This window comes from Sorex araneus, chromosome 3, assembly GCF_027595985.1.
Source record: "Sorex araneus isolate mSorAra2 chromosome 3, mSorAra2.pri, whole genome shotgun sequence".
In the NCBI taxonomy this organism is placed as follows: Eukaryota; Metazoa; Chordata; class Mammalia; order Eulipotyphla; family Soricidae; genus Sorex; species Sorex araneus.
The window spans coordinates 142,150,495-142,170,541 of NC_073304.1; the positions used below are offsets into that span (position 1 = coordinate 142,150,495).

The 20,047-nt window shown below is 37.2% G+C and overlaps 1 protein-coding gene across 3 annotated transcripts in view; it reads right to left on the bottom strand.

Annotated features, from left to right (window-relative positions):
- Nucleotides 1–20,047, bottom strand: part of RALGAPA2 (Ral GTPase activating protein catalytic subunit alpha 2) — a 352,948-nt gene that overhangs the window by 178,326 nt on the left and 154,575 nt on the right. For all 3 annotated transcript variants that reach the window (XM_055131128.1, XM_055131127.1, XM_055131129.1), the window contains 3 exons: nucleotides 12,494–12,687; nucleotides 11,478–11,576; nucleotides 10,675–10,830 (listed from right to left, as the gene is read on the bottom strand). In XM_055131128.1, coding sequence (XP_054987103.1) covers nucleotides 10,675–10,830; nucleotides 11,478–11,576; nucleotides 12,494–12,687 — 449 coding nt within the window. The remainder of the gene's footprint in view (nucleotides 1–10,674; nucleotides 10,831–11,477; nucleotides 11,577–12,493; nucleotides 12,688–20,047) is intronic.

Below are 20,047 nucleotides of genomic sequence, written 5' to 3' on the forward strand. Positions count from 1 at the left end.
GTTCGCAATCAAATGTTTAGATTGCAGCGGTGTTAGAAAATATGTTTTCTTAATGGAGAAAAATATATGCTTAAATATATTTCTACACATTTCTACTTCCTAACAGACAGATCTCTTTGAGGAAACCCTAATGCCTATCCACAGTGAGAGAGAAACCCATCCTACTTTGTCCCAGACCTTTCTTTATCTTCTTGCCTTTCCAAGTTGATTTTGAAATTACTTTGAGAAATGAGAATATAAGAAATAGGAATAATAATAGAAAATAAACTCTTCTCAGGGCACTTACGGCTCAACTAAAACCTTCCTGTCCAAAATATTTTACTAACATGCACAAATAATGTGCACAGAATAAACCATATATACATATATGTTTGCACACATTCATAGGTATATACTCACATAGACACAAACCTTAACCTATTCAGATCTGATTAAACCTTCATTACCTTGCCCCTAAGATACTGTAACATTGCCCCTTTTATGCATGTTACCATTCTCTCCTGATTAGAATCTACTCCACCTACCAATTATGTTTTAAAGCTTCTTAAAATGCTTTTTAATCACATTGAGTATTCTACTCAAAAACTTTAACAAAGGCCCATTTCCATGGGGAAACACCCCCCCAAAACTATAATGTCGCTTGGCTTCATGGTCTGATTCTTTGACAAGTGAAAATCCATCCTAATCTCATCCTACTATCTAAATACTATATATCCTTGAAAATTCTGCTTAAATCTTATCTCTTCTGTGAGCTGCTTTCAAACCATCTTATCAAAAGCAGTAGTCAACCCAATTAAATTTCTACAACATATGACTCATTTGGCCCTTTGCACAAGCTGATGACCAGCCAGCTGCTCACTTAAGTACTACTATACATACCCTCAGAACCTGACTAGATTTTTGCCATGATGGGGGAAATATTTTGTTGTGAAAAGATCATTAATAATTTGTGGTATATTTAGGAAAGAACCTTGTGACCTCAATAAAAAAATCAGGTCTAAAAAAAATTAGAAGATGCAAGAACATTTAATATTAAGGACCTCAGAAGGTCTCCAGTCCAACTCATTCACTCAATCATTGGGGCTTGGTAAGTGTTCAGGGTCAAGGGTGACAAAGCTAAGTCTAGCTTCCAGATCTTGTAGTTACAACACAATACCTGTCATGTATAAGAGCCAACAGTGCAGGGGCCAGAGAGACACAGCACTGTGGATAGAATGCTTGTCTTGCACACGCTGACCATGTTCAATCCTTGGTATGCCATGGTCTCTGTGCCCACCAGGAGTGACTCCTACGTGCAGAGCCAGGAGTGGGCCTGAAGACCACTGGGCGTGGCCAACTCTCCCTGCCCCATCAAAAAAAAATCAAAAGTTGAATGTATTTTGAAGCCAGTAATTTTGGAGGATGTTTCTCTGAATTCTCAAAACAAAATATTTAAAAATGCTAATATTACTATTTTAACCCATTGTACTAACCTACAGCGTAAAAGGTTATTTCTAAGTGAAGTTTAAGTTAGCCTTTGAAATACTAATCTTTATTAGTACTCACTGAGATTATTTAATCCTCTATTCAGCCATAATTCTGTATTTATAAATATGTCCTTTATTTTATTAGCATAGAATTAAGATCTCATAAAACTTTTGTTTAAAAATCACTTGATATACAGGGTATTTCAGAAATACATAAAATTATTTCCACGAATATAAGCTTAACTGGCCATCCTTTTACTTTTTCAAAAACTGAAAAATTTGTGTTTGACATTGTAAAAGTATATGTATCTAGCCTACAGTTCTAATTACAAGTCTAAATTTTCAACAAAGAACAATTCTTTGTCTGAGAAAAGGTGATGCAATTATTACATATCACTGCATGATACGGGCTGTCTGGGGTTATTAGAAGAGTCAGGTAAGGCCAATTTACAAGTATCACCCCTGCACCTTGCTTTCATAGCTCAGTGCGAGTCTTCTGCTCACTGAGGGGCCTCTTGGGATCTTCTTACAAACGACTGCTTATTATTATATTATTCCATCATATACCTCATGAGAGGCGGTTGTAACATCCGTTAGGACAATCATAAGGTATTTTGACTTCTATGATAGACTATTACCTTATATATGATTTTTAAAATTTTATATTCTTTAACATTGATATGGCAAAAGGATCATTAAAATAGAAAGCTAATTAAGAGATAAAGTTCCTAAAACAAGCTACATGTTCTAGACTACAAAATAAATGGCAATGCCATAGAGGCAGACTGGGGGTGGGGGTGGGGATGATGGGAGGGAAACTAGGACACTGGTCCTGGGAAATGTGCACTGGTGGAAGGATGGGTGTTGGAACATTGTCTGACTGAAACCTAATCATGAACAGCTTTGTAAGGGTCTATCTCACAGTGATTCAATAAAAAAAATCCTTTAAAAAAAAGTGGCTAAAGCTAAAGGGGTTGCAGGAAAAAAATGCAGCAAGTCCGTTTAATTACTAAAATATGAGCTGGTATTGATACCAAGATCTTGAACATCTTGCAGAGTCACTGTCTACATCAGTCTTACTTTCAGACAAGAGAAACCACTCAGATGAAACTAACAGGAAAGGATACAGAGTATTAGATGGTTTTTAGAATTTCTACAAGTGCCCAGGGAATCAGGCACAAACCTTACCCAGCCAGAAAGAAGGCAGTACACAGCACCATTAAACAACAAAGTAGTTCCAAGTACTTACTCTTGTTGCAGCTACACAGGTGCTCAAGCAAACTTTCTGAGATGTTGTAGACAACTGCTGTATGTCTACATACAGTACATATGTCCACTACATATGTCCACTTTCCAGGGCCATGAAAGTGCCCGTGTATATGAAACTTGGGTAGATGCTAACTGCAAGCTATCAGGGGCATAAAAAATTCAGTGTTGTAGCTTCCATCACACTGAAGCCACATGGTGGTGGGGAGGCCAGAGATGAGTGGAAAGAAAAGCTAGTGCTAGGGATGAACAGAAAATTTCTGAATCAAAAGCTGAAATAAATATAATTATGACTGTACAAGACAGGTGTAAAGAACCCTTTTCTTCAGGTGCTCTAAAATGACTAGTTTTATTATTAACTGCCATTTTCAAAAATAAGAAAAATACCTGGGGAATAAATTGAAAGACATTAAAACTTAATTAAAAATAATCTTGTCACTCAACTTGTTTCTCCTCCTTAGCTTTACAGTACTAGGGCTTGTACTGGGGGCTTCTGTGACCTGGCTCCAAATTTAAAATACTCCATAATTTACTTCAATCATTTAAGTCTTCAACCAACCTTCTGAAGTAGATACTGCATTAAGGCACATTTTTATTTTTATTTTTTAAAAATTTTTTATTAGAGAATGACTGTGATGTACATTTACAAATTTATGAACTTTTGTGTTTGCATTTCACTCATACAGTGATCGTTTACCCATCCCTCCACCAGTGCCCATTCACCTCCACCAATGATCCCAGTATCCCTCTCACCAACCCCACCCCATCCTCCACTACCCCACCCTGTCTCTGTGGCAGAACATTCCCCTTGGTTCTCTCTCCTTTTGGGTGTTGTAGTTAAGCCACATTTTATAATAGAACCAAGACACAGTAAAGTCAAATGACTAGACTAAGATAATATATATTCAATGTGGGAACTAGAGAGTCTCTCTTGAAACCCGCAGTCCTATTACACTATCTCAAGTATTTCATATCCTTACGTTTCTACTCAAATTTGTCACCAGATGATTATCTGAGGGTAGTACCAAACATATAACTTCATCTAAGTGAGGCCTCATGCTTTTTTTGGTGTGTATACATAAAGACATTATAGACAAAAATGACAAAAACCTACATTTACCAAAATTTCTATATGCAAATTTGCAACAATAATTTTGCATTAATGTAAGCTGTGCATTTAAAAGAGAATTCAACTTTGATGTATAACAGACAAATTACATTAAGACATTAAATCTGTAAGTCATTGTTAAAAAATAGTTTACTTATTTTAAGCAAAGAAAACTTTCCAGTCTTTGATATATGTACTTTAAAACATGAAAATAAAATTCCTTTCCTCAACTGTCCTTTTCCATTTCACACATATTGATCTCTCCATATGTTTTAAATAATGATGAAATTAATAGGAACTGTTTTTAATAAATCCAAATCATAGCTCCTTTCATGTCTAAATATTTTGGAGAAGACAGAGGTGAAAAACTTGCTTAAACATTAGAAAAACTAAGAACAACTAGGAACAGCTTTAGAAGAGAAGCTGAAAGATGGCGAAGTACCAGGAAGGCAAATATGGAAAGGTAACAATTCACAGGTCGGGGTGGGCGGGGGAGGGCTAGGGACCAAGCCCCAAGCCGGGGCCCAGGTAATTCAGACCAAGGGAAACACTGCAACTAAGAGCCGTTTGCCTGATTAAAGTGTCGACTGTAAACTGAGAAAGAGTTTATGGGAAAACCTATAGGAAAACCCTGGGAATTCAAGTGGCCTTTTCAAATGTGTGGTATTGGGAAAAAGTTCTGAATATTTTTTTAGTTTTAATAATTCAAACAATGGATCATGATATTTATCTAACTGAATTGCAAAGAACTGTCAATGGAATAAAATCATGTTGTTCCCAAGACAAAGTTTGGAGCGATGAGTGCTGAGCAAAGGAGAAAGAGCTTAACCCAAGAGACACACTTCACTGGGCAGAGGGAAGCCCCCTGGAAAACACCTCTCTGGGCCCAGGACAGCCTCGCCAGTTACTGGAACTGATCTGCGTGTAATCTATAGACTTTCAATGTCTTGATGATCTTAATTATTGACTTTTAAAAATTGTATTTTTTTGGGGGGGGGCTGGAGTGATAGCACAGCGGGTAGGGCGTTTGCCTTGCACGCGGCCGGCCCGGGTTCGATCCCCAACATCCCATATGGTCCCCTGAGCACCGCCAGGGGTAATTCCTGAGTGCATGAGCCAGGAATGACCCCTGTGCATTGCCGGGTGTGACCCAAAAAGAAAAAAAAAATTGTATTTTAATTGCGGTGGTACTGGTTGACAAGAGTGTGAATGCTCATGTATTTCAGGCTCTAAGGTGCCCAGACAAGACCCAGCCCGGAGTCACTATCTCTCCAGCACAGTCCATTGGCCTTTCAGCTCATTTTCTGCCTGCCTTGGTAATCTCAAGTCTATGGCCAGAGTCTAAGGATCTGTTCTGTTAGACACTGTCCCCCCTTTCTTTTGCTTCTCTATATTTAACATATGAATGAGAACATCTAGTATTGTTTCTTCTCTGACTTGTTTTGTTTGGTCTGATTCCTTCCAATCTATCCATGATACAGCAAAAGGCAAGATGGGGTCCTATCTAATAGCCAGTAGCACATCATGGTGTGTAGACATTTTGCCGCTTCGATAGCCACACATTGGGCACTGGATAATTTTCCAGTTACTGTAAATCACACTGCAATACACATGTGTGAGCATGAATCTTTTTGAAACAGTGTTTTTGTGTCCTTTGTATGGATATCTAGGAGTGGAACTGATAAATCATGTTATCATTCAATTTTTAACTTTTTAAGAAACACCAATACGATACTGTTTTCCAGCCGAACTAATTTACACTTCCAACAGTGAAATGTTCTTTACTCTTTACACCTTTGCAAATAGTTGGGTTTTGTACCTTACAGATGCAGGCATTCTTGCTTGTATGATATAATTACCTCATTGTCATTTTTACTTACATATTCCTGATTCTGATGATTTCTAAACCAGTAACAGGATTATTTTTAAAAATGCATTGTCGAGTCTTTAGGGGGGAGAAACTCCAAACAATAATAGTGAGTTTTTTGTTGAAATATTGAATGTAATCAAAGTAAAGTGAAAGTAAAGAGAAATTTATCAGTTACACAGGCTGGGTGGGGGGCTGGGGAAGTGGGGGGAGGGGGGAGGTATACTGTGATTCTTGGTGGTAGAATTTGTGCACTGGTGAAGGGATGGGTGTCCGAGCACTGTATGACTGAAACTTAAACCTGAAAGCTTTGTAACTTTCCACATGGTGATTCAATAGAAGAATAAATTAATTTAAAAAAATAAAAAAGTATTGTCGAGTAAAATATTAAAACTATTTCAAAGCATTCCCTCCCCCTTCCGTGCCAAACACACACACAAAAAATAAACTCACATAGTAAATACACTGTGGGAAATGGTAGATGATTAAGGTAATCACTTTATCTAATAAGTTATTAAGAATGATTAAAATTGGTTTAAATAATTTTTATAATAGTTGATTTGGAATGTACTATTTAAAATATTCTGGATGCTAATAAACATAATATTAGTATGTATTATTATTGTTATTTAACATATAAATTACTATATTTATTAATTTTCCATCATTTAGATAAAACTATGATTTTACAGGTTTGTGACATATACAGAGGGCAAATAAAGAGTCACATTTTATTTTTTAATTTTGTTTTTTAAGAGTTTTTGGGTTTTTTGTCACCCTGTCACCAGGGGCTACTCCTGGCTCTGGTCAGTAGTCTCTCTTGGCAGTGCTCAGGGACTATCTGTAAGTGGCAGGTATTAAACTGCATTTTACCTACTTGCACAAAAATTAATAAAAATGTCATCAATTACTGTATGTACCCCATGTTTAGAAAAAACCATATTTAATATCTTGGATCTCATTCTAATACAAAATCAGTTACTACTGACATATCAATTCTTTCAGATTTAGGAAAACAGTTTGGAAAAGGCCATAGCATAATAGCACACTGCTCAGAAGTCCAGGGCTGCGTAAAGCTGGTGGGAATCAGAGAATGGTGCAGACAAGTGCGCCACCCAGAGGCAAAATGGGGAAACTCACCCGGGATTTTATTTGTGAGACAAAACAAATACTAACAAATGTTTTGCTTCAAGAGAAGTTTAGAAAACACAGCAATCTTAATTTTTCCATAATTTAAAAGTTTTTTTTTGGGGGGGGTCCTTGGGCCATACTCAGTAATCACTCAGTAATCACTCCTAGCAATGCTCCATATGTAGTACTAGGGATCAAATCCGGGTCAGCCACGCGCAAGGTCAGCACCTTAACCTTTCCTGTCTCTCACCTCCACGAATGACTAAGTTTCTCTCTGCAGAAACCAAGTGACTCAAGGGCCTCTATAAAGCCCAAGCTTGCGGGAACAATGGAACAGCAACCCGGAGATGACGCAGCCTCAGGCTCAGATCACAAAACCTACACTGATTGAATTATATTTTCAGCGGTAAATGCTTTCCTTTCTTTTTTAAATTAATGTAACAAGAATTTCTGGAATTACATATATGTTCTAGTTAAAGCACCCTGATCTATTTAGATACATGTACTAAAAGTATTACCAAAGATATTTCTTGCTAAAATGAGAAGGCTTTCTTTTATTAGAAACCTGTCTTCAGAATTTTCTTTTGGCAAAGGAATAAAGTTTATTTAAAGTGATTATGGTTGGTAGAGAGGACTTCTAAAATGTGTACCAATAATTGTTGAGTTTAAAGAAAAACAGTCAATTCTATTAAATATACAAAAATACAAGTTTCCTATGGGCTAAACAATAGGCTCATTATAAACTGGAGATTTACAATATTCTTATTTTGTCTCAGAAGTCCAGACACTGGGATTATTTTTTTAATTTATTTAATTGAATCACTGTGAGATACACAGTTACAAAGTTGTTCACGACTGAGTTTCAGTGTTCTAACACCCATCCTTTCAGACAATGGAATTACTGTTAGCTTGAGGAATCATTTAATATTTCTGTATTTTATGATACATTATAAAATATAAAACAACCAAAAATATATCATAGATGGATACATGCAATTATAAGCATAATTTTAAATAATTTTCTTAAATGATAAAAGCTTATTTAAAAAAATAAGATTCTCAAATGTCATAACCTGTTTTCATATAATTTGTTTTCTTTTCTCCCCAATATACTTGAAAATAGAAATGATTCTTGACTCATGCCTATTTGTGAGTTTCCAAAAGTTCATGCTACAAATACTAAGAGTTTACTGCCGATGCCAAATTTGTTTGTACTAAATTAGGATATTCTACAGCTAATTACCACTTTCAATTAATTTTTTCTTCAATATCTTAGAAAAATACAGCATTGTTAAGCAAACCTTTTTTAATTTGTTTCTACCACTGTGGGAGCCTATTATTGGTGAATTTATTCCTTTCCCTACTTATATCCTTTCATCTTTTCATGCACTGAGCTGCATCATCTATAAAGTATGCTCCCACCTGCAAGGTTAGCTGCAGAGTATCTGAGCCATGTACTACAAACAGTCCTACCTTTGTCTCTATTTCTTCATCTATGTAGGGGTGGAATGGGGGACTATGAGTCCAATTTTCTCTATAGTTTCTGCATAAACTGAAGCTGGAGCAAATGACTCAGACAAATTCATGAGATTAGTTAGAAAAAAGCTCAATGATGAAACTCAGTGAATTTATTTATGAAAGAATAGATTACAAAAGTTTTAAACAGGGCCCACTAGTTGGGAAGATTCAAAAGCATTCTGAAGCAACAAAGAAAAGTTCACTATGAGGAGAAGGACCTAAATGCGGGTATGGAGTATAAGAAAGTCTGAATATCTGCAGATTTGGAGTTTTTTCCCTCAAGTTTTTTCCCCGGTGGTACCTGGAATCTAACCAGTGACTTATACACACAAGGCAAAAGCTTTTTGTAATTCTGAGTCACCTTCTTGGTCCAGCCTTATACATTCAAAGAATGAAAGACATAGAGAAAATACAGTTACTTGGTAGCTCATGAATGTTGAGTTCAAGTTCCATGGTCAATAATCTAAAGGATATATTCTAAAACACTCTCTCTACTCTAAATTTATCAAAAAGATCTAATGATACAACTGACTTCAAATTTGTTAAATCTCTCATACTCCTGGGGCTGGAGCAATAGCATACCGGGTAGGGCGTTTGCATTGCATGCGGCCGACCCGGGTTCAAATCCCAGCATCCCATATGGTCCCCTGAGCACCGCCAGGAGTAATTCCTGAGTGTAGAACCAGGAGTAACCCCTGTGCATCGCTGGGTGTGACCAAAAAAGAAAAAAAAAATCTCTCATACTCCTTTATCCAATGTTTAATGCTATCATTCCAGTTCACAATTTAAATCTATATTCATTTAACTGCTTTCTAATTAATCTCTTTGCCTTTAGGTCTAACTTTCTACTCTATTATACCACTGTCACATTTTCAAATCTATCCTCCAGAATTCAAAATAATCCCTGTGATATACAAACCAATGAGATCACTTCATTTCTTGATATTCAGCCTACTTAAAAAGAGCCTTCTTACCTTGCCCCACCTCCTGATACTAGGAGGGGCTTCCAAAGGGAAGGCCAAGGGCTGCCAAATCCTATCCCGAACCACTAGGGATCTATAAGAAAAGCCATTGCTAGTGGCTCCTTTAGATTCGTATTTCAACTTAACTAGTTCTATTTCTTTTTTCTTTTTCTTTTTCTTTGTGGGTCACACCCGGCGATGCTCAGGGGTTACTCCTGGCTCTACACTCAGGGATTACTCCTGGCAGTGCTCAGGGGACCATACGGGATGCTGGGAATAGAACCCGGGTTCACTGCATGCAAGGCAAACGCCCTCCCCGCTGTGCTATTGCTCCAGCCCCACTAGTTCTATTTCTTTGGAGAAATTAAATGGTCATTAAGAAATAACAGTTGTTCTAATTTATAGGTAGGTTCTTTTATAAAACTATTAAAACAAGAATTTTTGAACATTTCTAAATGGTAAGAATAATTATTTTCAAGTAACATAAAATAGAACCCCAGCAAAAAAGCAGTTTAGATCCTTTTTTTAAAAAATTTTTATTAAAGAATCACCGTGAGGTACAGTTACAAACTTATGAACTTTTGTGTTTGCATTTTGATTACATCCCTCCACCAGTGCCCATTCTCCTCCACCAATGTTCCCAGTATCTCTCCCACCCCATCCCCTCACCCCACCCCCCATACCGTTTTCCAAAAGGGCTGAACCAGTCGGCATTCCCACCAGTAATATTAGAGGGTCCTTTTCTCCCTTGTAATTTTTTGAGAAGTAACCATACTGTTTTCCAAAAGGGCTGAACCAGTCGGCATTCCCACCAGTAATATTAGAGGGTCCTTTTCTCCCTTGTAATTTTTTGAGAAGTAACCATACTGTTTTCCAAAAGGGCTGAACCAGTTGGCATTCCCACCAGCAGTGTAAGAGGGTCCCTTTCTCCCCACATCCATGCCAACAGCAATTGCTTTTGTTCTTTTGGATGTGTGCATAGATCATATTTTTGAGGTGACAATACAGCCAGATTTCATAGAACCACTTATCCTTTAGAATAAAATTAAAATGTGGTTTGGTGTGATGGAAGGCAGGTAGAAAGATGCATGATCAGATCATTTCTGAACAACCCATATCTGAACAACCAGCACAGCTGCAATATCTGAAGAACTGAAACTACTCCTAAAACCCAGCTATCAGTAACTTTGTAAATACAGTTCTTTAATTAAATAAAAAAATGAAAACAAAAAGAACTGAAACTACTGAGGATGTCAAAATTTCTGATGTGTTTTTATAAACCTCAATTTAACATTCAAATATCATACATGCATATCACAAATAATAAGCTACCACGATGAATGAGTCAAAGAATACCTGATCCTCATTGGTTAATCCCAGATGCATCACAAGGTAAAAATGTACCAAGAAGTCTGAGTTTGGCAGCACGTCCTGGCGTCTGGTCATCATGGCACAGATAAGTCTGTAGGCTTGCAGTTTGCCTTCCTTATATTCATTAGGCAATGTAGTTGCCTGCCAGAAATATAATGTTTAAAGATATCAACTCCAGATGATAATGGGAAGTTTTCCATTAGCAGTTGTCTATACAGATGTAGGATGCAGCGACTTCATTACGACGCAGTTTTGAGCAACCACAATTTTTAAATCTTAAAAATTGCTCAAGGCCCCTCTCCACATGTTCAGACGAGCCTCATGCATGAAGGAACCGGCAGAGGAACCCGAGGCTGAGACGGCCAAGTCTGCTCAGATTGGGACTGGGCCTGCTCTGCCCAGATTCCCATCTGCCAGTAGCTAGGCGGTCACACGCAGGGACTGCCCCTGGCACCATGTAATCCTGTCGCTCCCGGAAGCGGAAATCTTATAACCTACTTCTCCCTCTGGGAGAACCTGGCAAACTACTGGGAGTTTCCTGCCCACATGGCACACATGGCAGACCCTCGCAAGGTCCCCATGGTGTATTAACATGCCAAAACCAGTAACAAGCTGGGTCTCATTCCCCTGACCCTGAAAGAGCCTCCAGTACGGCATCGTTGGAAGGACGAGTAAAGAGAGGCTTCTAAAATCTCAGGGCTTGGATGGAGATGTTACTGAGATCGCTCAAGAAATCTTAAAAAAATATAAGGAAATTGGCATAAATAAATGAGTACATAGCTACTCACCTTAAAAAGCCATGATGCAAACATTCTGAGTGGTGGAATGAGGACTGGAGGGGATGGAGAAGACTGGTTATCCAGGCTTACTGCTAGATTATCCCTTATCTAATAGACAAAGAAAAAGATTTTAGAGAAGAAAACATTCAATTTGTCACAATAATATTTCAATATTATCTTCCATGGTCAAATAGATGTCTCCAATTTGATTTCTATAACTTAATGAAAAGCTACGTATTTGGAAGTTGTTGATTTTTTAATGTAATCTATTGTCCTTTTGAATTATGGATTTGATTTACTATATACCAGGGCACTCTCCCAGATCTGAATGGGTCCTGAATTCAAAATGTTAAGGAATTACATAACAAGTAATATATAAACATGAACTATGTTTTGTAAGAAACTTTAATAATATGAGCACCTATTATAAAAACAGTAAAGAAAACTATGTATTTTAAGATTCAATTTTTACAAATCTGTTTGTCTACAGAAATAATATTGTAGTGGTGGTTTCTGTGAAGTGGTGATTTTTAATCATTTTCTTAATATTTTTATGAATATTTCAAATTATAATAAAATCAGTTATCACTTTTAAAAAATGAATAATCAAGCTATTTAAGATTTATTCTTTAATTACCAAATAGTCTTATATATTGTTAACTTATGCTCAACATTTGCATTAGAGAGATCTCTGCAGAGGCTGGAGAGCTAATTCAGCGGGTAGAGCATTTGCCTTGCACATGGTAAGCCCTGGTTCAATTGCCAGCATCCCATAGATGCTCCCCCAAGCTTCACCAGGAGTGATCCAAGAACCCTACCAGGTATGACTGCAAAGCCAAAACATAAATAACTTGCCGAATTTATTTATCAAATAAATGATCAAACTGTTATTTTTTTGGCTAACCAAACATAATTTGCTTAACACTTTTATTTGTGTTCCAGAACATGTTTAGTAGTTCTCTGCAATAGTTTTTGCTAAATTAACTTCTGCATATTAGAATGAAAGGTCAAAAAATAAGACATACCTTTGCTAGCTTATACCAGAGTTCATAGAGATAGCCGAACACTTTGGCATGGATCCTCGGTGACTGGATATTATTCACATCCCCCAGGATCCCCAAGACTCGCCTCCATAGCACAGCGGCGGAGTCCGGGCGCCAGCCGGTGAGGCTCCCTCCAGCAATTATGCTGCAGTCGTCCACGAGGCATTCATTGCTATCTGTGAATAAAAATGCAAAATACAAAGTAATTTTGTTTTCATCATTTGTACAGCATTTTTTTTCTTTAATGGAAATCACCTACGCTTGAAATTTATGTATCTGGAATTAATTATGATGAAGAATATATGATGGCTGGCAATTTGAAAAGATAAAAGAACAGAATAATGAAGAAAAGTCAAGTGACTGTGATTCTTCAAACTGAAAGGGCTATTACTAGGACTGGAGCATAGAGGGTAGGGCATTTGCCTTGCACGTGGGCAACCCGGGTTCAATTCCCAGCATCCCATATGGTCCCCTGAGCACCACCAGGAGTAATTCCTGAGTGCAGAGCCAGGAGTAACCCCTGTGCATTGCTGGGTGTGACCAAAAAAAAAAAAAGGGCTATTACTTAGAAATGACAAAGTAGTCATGGAAGGAGGAGAAATTTTGGAGAAACGGTGGGGAACCGGAGGAGAAGCTCGGGAGGAATGGGTGAGGAACAGAAGGAGCAGCTTGGGAGGAACAGGTGAGGAACAGCACCATAAAAAAACAGGTAGCCAGGAAATGCCTCACTAACACAGACACATTTGTGTTGTATGTATTCACAAAAGAGCAGTGGTGCTCTATCTCTCTTGCCGCTTGTGTCCAGTGGTCTTGGGCCGTTTCTCCCACCCCAGGGAGGCCAATGGCAATGGGTAGGCGAAGGAAGGAATGAGGACCAGGCTGGTCAGTATCAACTGCAGTTTATTCCAATCTCCATTCCCCTTCTGCTTCTCTCTCTCGAGCCCCTCTACTTCTCTCTCTCTCTCTCTCAAGCCCTTCTTGCTCTCAATTCTGACTCTGACCCCCTCTGCTCTTACAGTCTTAGTTTATATAGCAATCACATAGGGTGGTGATACAAAAGTGGGTTAAACATTAACAAATCAACAAAGAGAGGTAAGACCACTCCTCCAGGAGATTAACTCAAGGACAAAATCTCATCTAAGGAGATTACTAACTAGGAGATCCATTCAAGGGTGGGATCCCAACCAGGGTGTGTTATTTTCTTCTTTCCTCAGCTAGTAATCCACTTAAATAGTTGTAGTAAATCTACTTCAAATATTTCTAGCAATGTCATTCTGTATGAGCACAGTAAGAGATATATCAAACTTAAAGTTTGGCTCCTCCTGAGGACATCTCACTACATTTTCTAGACCACAGTTCTCAGGTCAGGTTAGTCTTCCTAACCCCAGCAGGGTCCTAATCTCGTCATTACTTTTGGATCATGACAGCATTTGTCTATGACCATACTCTGGCCTGGCCCATTTGAATGCCAGGGTAGCTCACAGCTTGCTCTGGGCCCATCAGTCCCTTGTCGGGACCCTGCTTTTTGGGTGCTAGGAAATATGGGCAACTGAGTTGAGAAAGCAAATGCCCAGGAATAAATATTATTCGGAGTCAATTAACTCCCAAGTTACAAAGCACAACATTAACTGTCTTCCTATGTCCATGCAGAAAAGACATTGCTTTAAACTATGCAAAAGACAGAGAAAAGCAGTATTTAACTTACAATACAAATTCAATGTCCTAGAAGGATCTGATCTTACAAGTTAACAGAATTTGATTAGGGGAAAAGGTGGTTAACTGGTTGGGGAGGAAAGCACAGAGAAGAGTTTACAGATAAACAGAGGAATGGGAGTGACTCTGGAGCACTGTGATGGGTATAACCAGATATACCTAAGTTCCCTGTGGCAAGGTTGAAAGGACAAACCCAATGTTATAGTGTATCTGGTTATAGTATATCTATACCAGTTATAGCATATAACTGGTATAGATATATCAGTTATAATATATCTGGCTATAAAATATATATATATACCAGTTATAATATATAACTGGTGTAGATATACCAGTTATAGTATACCTGGTATAACAAGATATACCTAAGTTCCCTGTGGCAAAGTTGAAAGGACAAACCCAATGTTATAGTGGTGGTTGTCACTGTGAACTCAGGCCACAGGGGTATGATTTTATTGCAATAGATCTTATCTTTTTTTTTTTTGTTTTGTTTTTTGGGTCACACCTGGCGATGCACAATGGTTACTCCTGGCTCATGCACTCAGGAATTACTCCCAGCGGTGCTCAGGGGACCATATGGGATGCTGAGAATCGAACCGGGGTCGGCTGCATGCAAGGCAAAGGCCCTAGCCACTGTGCTATTGCTCCAGCCCCAGATCTTATCATTTTTACGTCCAATGAGTTTTAAGAAATACATAAAACCATGTCCTTGTCATCACGAAGTGCCACAACTGAGATATGGAACAGACTCTCGCCCTAAAGTGCCCTTGCATAGTGGTCCTCCTCCCTACTTTCTCCCCTCGGTAATTATTGCTATTTTCTCTCTCTAGTTTTGTTTTTTTCCAGAATCTTGGAAAAATGTAATTTATACCCTCTGCTTGGTGTCTCTCACTCAGCATAATGTATGTATTACTCATCTACTTGGATACACCAGTTTCTCCTTTTGTGTAGGGACCACACAGTAGTACTAAGCGCAATTCCTGGCTGTGCACTTAGGGGTCACTCCTAGGGACCATACACTGTATTAGGGACTGAACCCAGGGAGACCCTGAGCAAGCAAGTGTCCAACTGGCTACACTGTCAATCTGGCCCTCACCTTACTGCAGGTTAATATTTTATTTTATGGGTGTATCTATTTGCCTATCCCTTCAAATAAGTGTTGAAGTATATTTAGTTTTCTATCTAGGGCAATTATAAAGCTACCATAAATATTTGGGTGCAAATTTTTGTATGAACACATGTTCTTTTTGTTATAGGACCAGCATCATAAAATGGCACACATTATTTCTTTGCTTATTAATTCCTTTTAGTGGATAATGTGTCCTGGGGGCTGCCCGAGAGACACATTACATATCTAAAAGTTAAAAAAAAAGTCACACTAATCTACTTTAACAATATTTTTAAAAATATTTAATTGATATTCTGAATTACTAAATGTTTAGAAATAATTTTTTAAAGAGTTTTTCCATGATTCAGGTTTTATTTATGCATAGTATTCTGTGTTGGAAACACATTGCTATAATTTACACTATAATTTTTAAGTCAGCAAAAGTTTGGTTTTGGTTTTTGGGCCATACCCAGTGGTATTCAGGACTTATTCCTAGCTCTACCACTCAGGATCACTTCTGGCAGGGCTCAGGTGTGGGGACTGAGTGGGGTCCGCCATACACAGACAAGCACTCCACCCACTGTAATATCATTCCAGCCAGGAAGTCTGCAAAATTTTGATAACTTAAAAATTGTTAGCGAAAAATTAACTCTGGAAAAAATAAAATTCTCTTTTTTGCACTTAGCATTCTGAAACTCATGACTGGCCTTCTGTTTGGCACAGGTCCTTTCAGTCTTAATACTCATGTTCTTTAATTCTGAGAAATTTTACTTACGTCAATGATGACTTCTCAAATCTTCTATTTTTCCTATTATCTTTTCCTCAACCACCTATTTCAGGTTCAATTTCTCATGCAGATACTCTTGTTATTATATTTTTACTCCTATTTCCCATCTTTATTTTGGGAGTAATTATTCTAGTTTGCAGATGTAAAAGAGGCTACCTCTAACTTTGCCTTGCAAGTGTTCCACTGGCTTGATTTGATTTATCTGGTCCTATATTTAATATTCAATAATTTTCTCCTAGTTAATTTTTGTACTCTTGGTCCTTGTTTCATGAACTCTGTAAAGATAATAAAAACTTAAAAAATTGTATTTCTTCTAGTTTCTTAAAAATATAGTGTAACATATTGCTGAATTTCTTTCACTAAATTTTCCCCCCCATATCTGCTTTATTTCAATACTGTGTTTTATAAAGTTGTTCATGATGATTTGTTACAGGTATTCAATATTCCAATCCCATTGCCACAATCACCTTCCTTTCACCATTTTCTCCACTTTCCCAACACCCCTCAAGATGGATATATATGTATGTGTACACATGTCAGGCTATTGCTAAAATGAACATGACAAGGGGCCAAGAAAGATCCTAGAATGGTTCTGTAATCTTCCAACTCTATACACATGACAGTTACTGTGAGTTTACTGATTTAGTAGTAAAAAAATCCCAACACCAAAACAAATAATTGAATAAGCAAGGCATGGGGTATCACAGAAAGGCCTTCCTAAGCACAGGAGCACTGTGACTGCTCAGAGGAAGAAATATGATCAACTGAGGAGACATATTAAAATGTACTCATAGTGGGGTCAGAATATAGCCCAGTGAGATAGTACGTATATGTATAATATTGTATGTATGTATATGTATGTGTAGTATGTATAGTATTGCCTTGCATGTGTAAGGTCTTTTATAGAGGGGAGGGTGGCCAAGGAAGATTGCTAAGTGGCTTGTGTGAATGAAGCCCCAAGTTCAATACCCATCACATCACATGGTCCACTGGTTCTATAGATAGAATCTGAAATGGGATTCCTACACACCGAGCCAGGAAAAATAGGAAATATAGAAAGCAAAAGTTTAATTATGTGCCATCGAGGTTCTTTTACACTTAAAATACCTCAGAAAAGAAACTCATTTTCCTAATGTTTAATCTGCAGTTAGTACAATACAAACTTCTATCAGCCTGAGACGTGATCGATGCTGATATACCCACATAAGCCTCAAATTAACAATTAGCATAACATGGTATCTTTATTTTCTGATAAAAAATGACATGAAGTCTTTTTATTCCTTTGTGGGGGAAAATGCAAGGGAATTAAATGATTTATAGCACTATTTCATCTTTTATTCCCACCCCCAAAATACAATAATCAACAAAGATTAGCCCACAGTTTTATAATCAAACTGGATTTTGTTTTGAGTAACACCACCATGTAAATGTAGGCCAGGCACCTTATAACTTATACCATCTTACACCAGCAAGTAATACAGTTATGAAAAGATCTCACGTAGAAAATCTGTTTTAATAGTACCTTATGCTTAGAAAAATTTAAACCTCAATGATAAAATCCTAGGCAACATTCCTATCAGATTATCCAAATATTATCCAAATATGCTGAGCCTTTTGTAAGTACCAAAAAGATGATATACTCAATGTTACAGAAAAAAGAATAAGCTGAAATATTTTTTTGCCCAAAATTATTTCATTCATGGCATAAGTTACAGAACAGATGCTGACATTTTACATGTAAATGGTTTCTCAATAAAGAAGCACTTAATTAAAAATGGGGATTTGAGAGATTTTAGAATATTTCATGTTCACTCTAAAAATGCCAAATATTTAAGTCTATTTTCTTTTTCAAAAAAACAGCTAGTATTTTTATTTCATTTAAATGCAAAAGAGTCAATAAAATTTTTTACTCAACTGGGAATTTTTGCAAACAAAATTATATCAATTTATTCAAACACAAAGAACAAATTAAACTTTAGAACTGCATAATATTCAAAGAACTTTAGCCATGAAATAAGTCTTGATAACGGGACTGGGGAGGGTGGGAGGGACGCTGGGTTTACTGGTGGTGGAGAATGGGCACTGGTGAAGGAATGGGTTCTCGAACTTTGTATGGGGGAAACATGAGCACAAAAATGTATAAATCTGTAACTGTACCCTCACGGTGATTCACTAATTAAAAATTTAAAAAATTAAAAAATTAAAAAAATTTTAAAAAAAAAAGAAACTTATTACCAAATGGTAAAACCACATAGTCTTATATGGGTTTGACTAAAACTTTGAGACAAAAACTTTCAGACCAATCTTCCAGAGCTTACTCCCTCAGCATATTATTTTGCTACCAGGGCAATTATCTTAACAGAAGTCAAGATGCTTCTCCTTTAAAAAAAGTGTTAGCACTTACAACTTGGTAAGTCCTTAAATCAATGGTGGCTATGGCCCACTCATCTTTTGATTTTTCTAGTATCAAAGTAAGTCTTTCTAGACTTCAAATTTACTTATTAAAGCATTACATTAGCAGTAATGCTAATTTTTAGCTATAGTTATAAGTACCGCCCCCCGAGTCATTATCTCGAAAAAGCTTTATGCATGTATTAAATAAATTTTCTATCTTCCTGATGCTCTGGCATCTGGGATTTCCTTGACTGCCACTAGGGCTGGCTAATTCCTAAAGAGAGCAAACAAGTGAGGGACTTGTTTCACTTGCAAACTACACAACCCAAAATTTTTACTTGCAAATTACCTAATCCAAAACTTATACTCTATTATCTTATTTATTGAGCTCTTACACATCAATTTTCCCCTCTACCCAGATGACTCCAGGGCTCCAGCTCTAGGGGAAAGATTCGAACTGCTGAAAGATTCAAACTACCCAAACCCAAACGGGCTGGAGGGAAGGTAGCGGGGAAGCTGTGACTCATGCTTCCCCTTTCAGCTCCTCCGACCAGCTCTAGAGTTTCCCGAGGGCCCTCTACATGGGTTATGCCTCCTGTTTCAACACACAATACATTTAGCTGCACTTTCAGTGAATATAAAGTGATTTGAATGAGAAAGCAAAAAACTAAAACGTTAGCTTGAAAGTGATAAAGGAATTTAAGATTTTAGAAACAGTTTTTTAAATTAGTTAGGGATTATTCAGTAGAATTGTTTGACAAGAAATACAAATACACTCAGATTGTTTGATCACACCATGCCTGTCCTAGAGATCAGGCCAACATGAACGCTATTTGTACATTTGTGAAGAAACTGTTCTCTTCAGAACAGAAAGTTAAATTCAGAATTGTGATAATCCTTAAATCTTATCATATTACAGTTTGTCCTTTTCGCAGATGACAAGATGAACTATTGAACTGAGTGTACTTATTCTTCATATTAGTGTTTCAAAGAAGAGCTAAGTACTTGGAGGAGCTAATCACAGTAGAGAGTGCAACATATAATATTACCTCACACAAACTTATTAAATTGAACTGTTCTACACATGCTTTGAAATGGGATCAAAACTAATCTTTCTAAAGAACAGATAAAAGAAGTAATCATCAATTTGAATTTTTTCAATAAAAATAATTAAAACTTGTTTGTAACCATATCACGATGATGAGTATTCCTTAGAAACCCTATATGTTGGACTCAAATAAGCAATTTATTCCATGCATAAATTTATAAATGATTCCCAAATATTTTAAAGGGAGTTGCTGCTTTAATTTTAAGAGCAGGGTCATGGAAGGCGAGAGACAGTCTTGCCTCTGGAGTCAAAACAGTTTGAAAGTCCATTTTGTACCAGGCACTTGGTTCATAGCTAGATAACAAGATTTCCCTAGGGCTTAGTTTCCCCATCTCTGAGATACAGCATGAAAATCTTGGCCTGCTTACCATATAGAATCAAAGAGAGAGCTTCAAAGTTCTTTGTAAAATGTTAAACAACCTATAC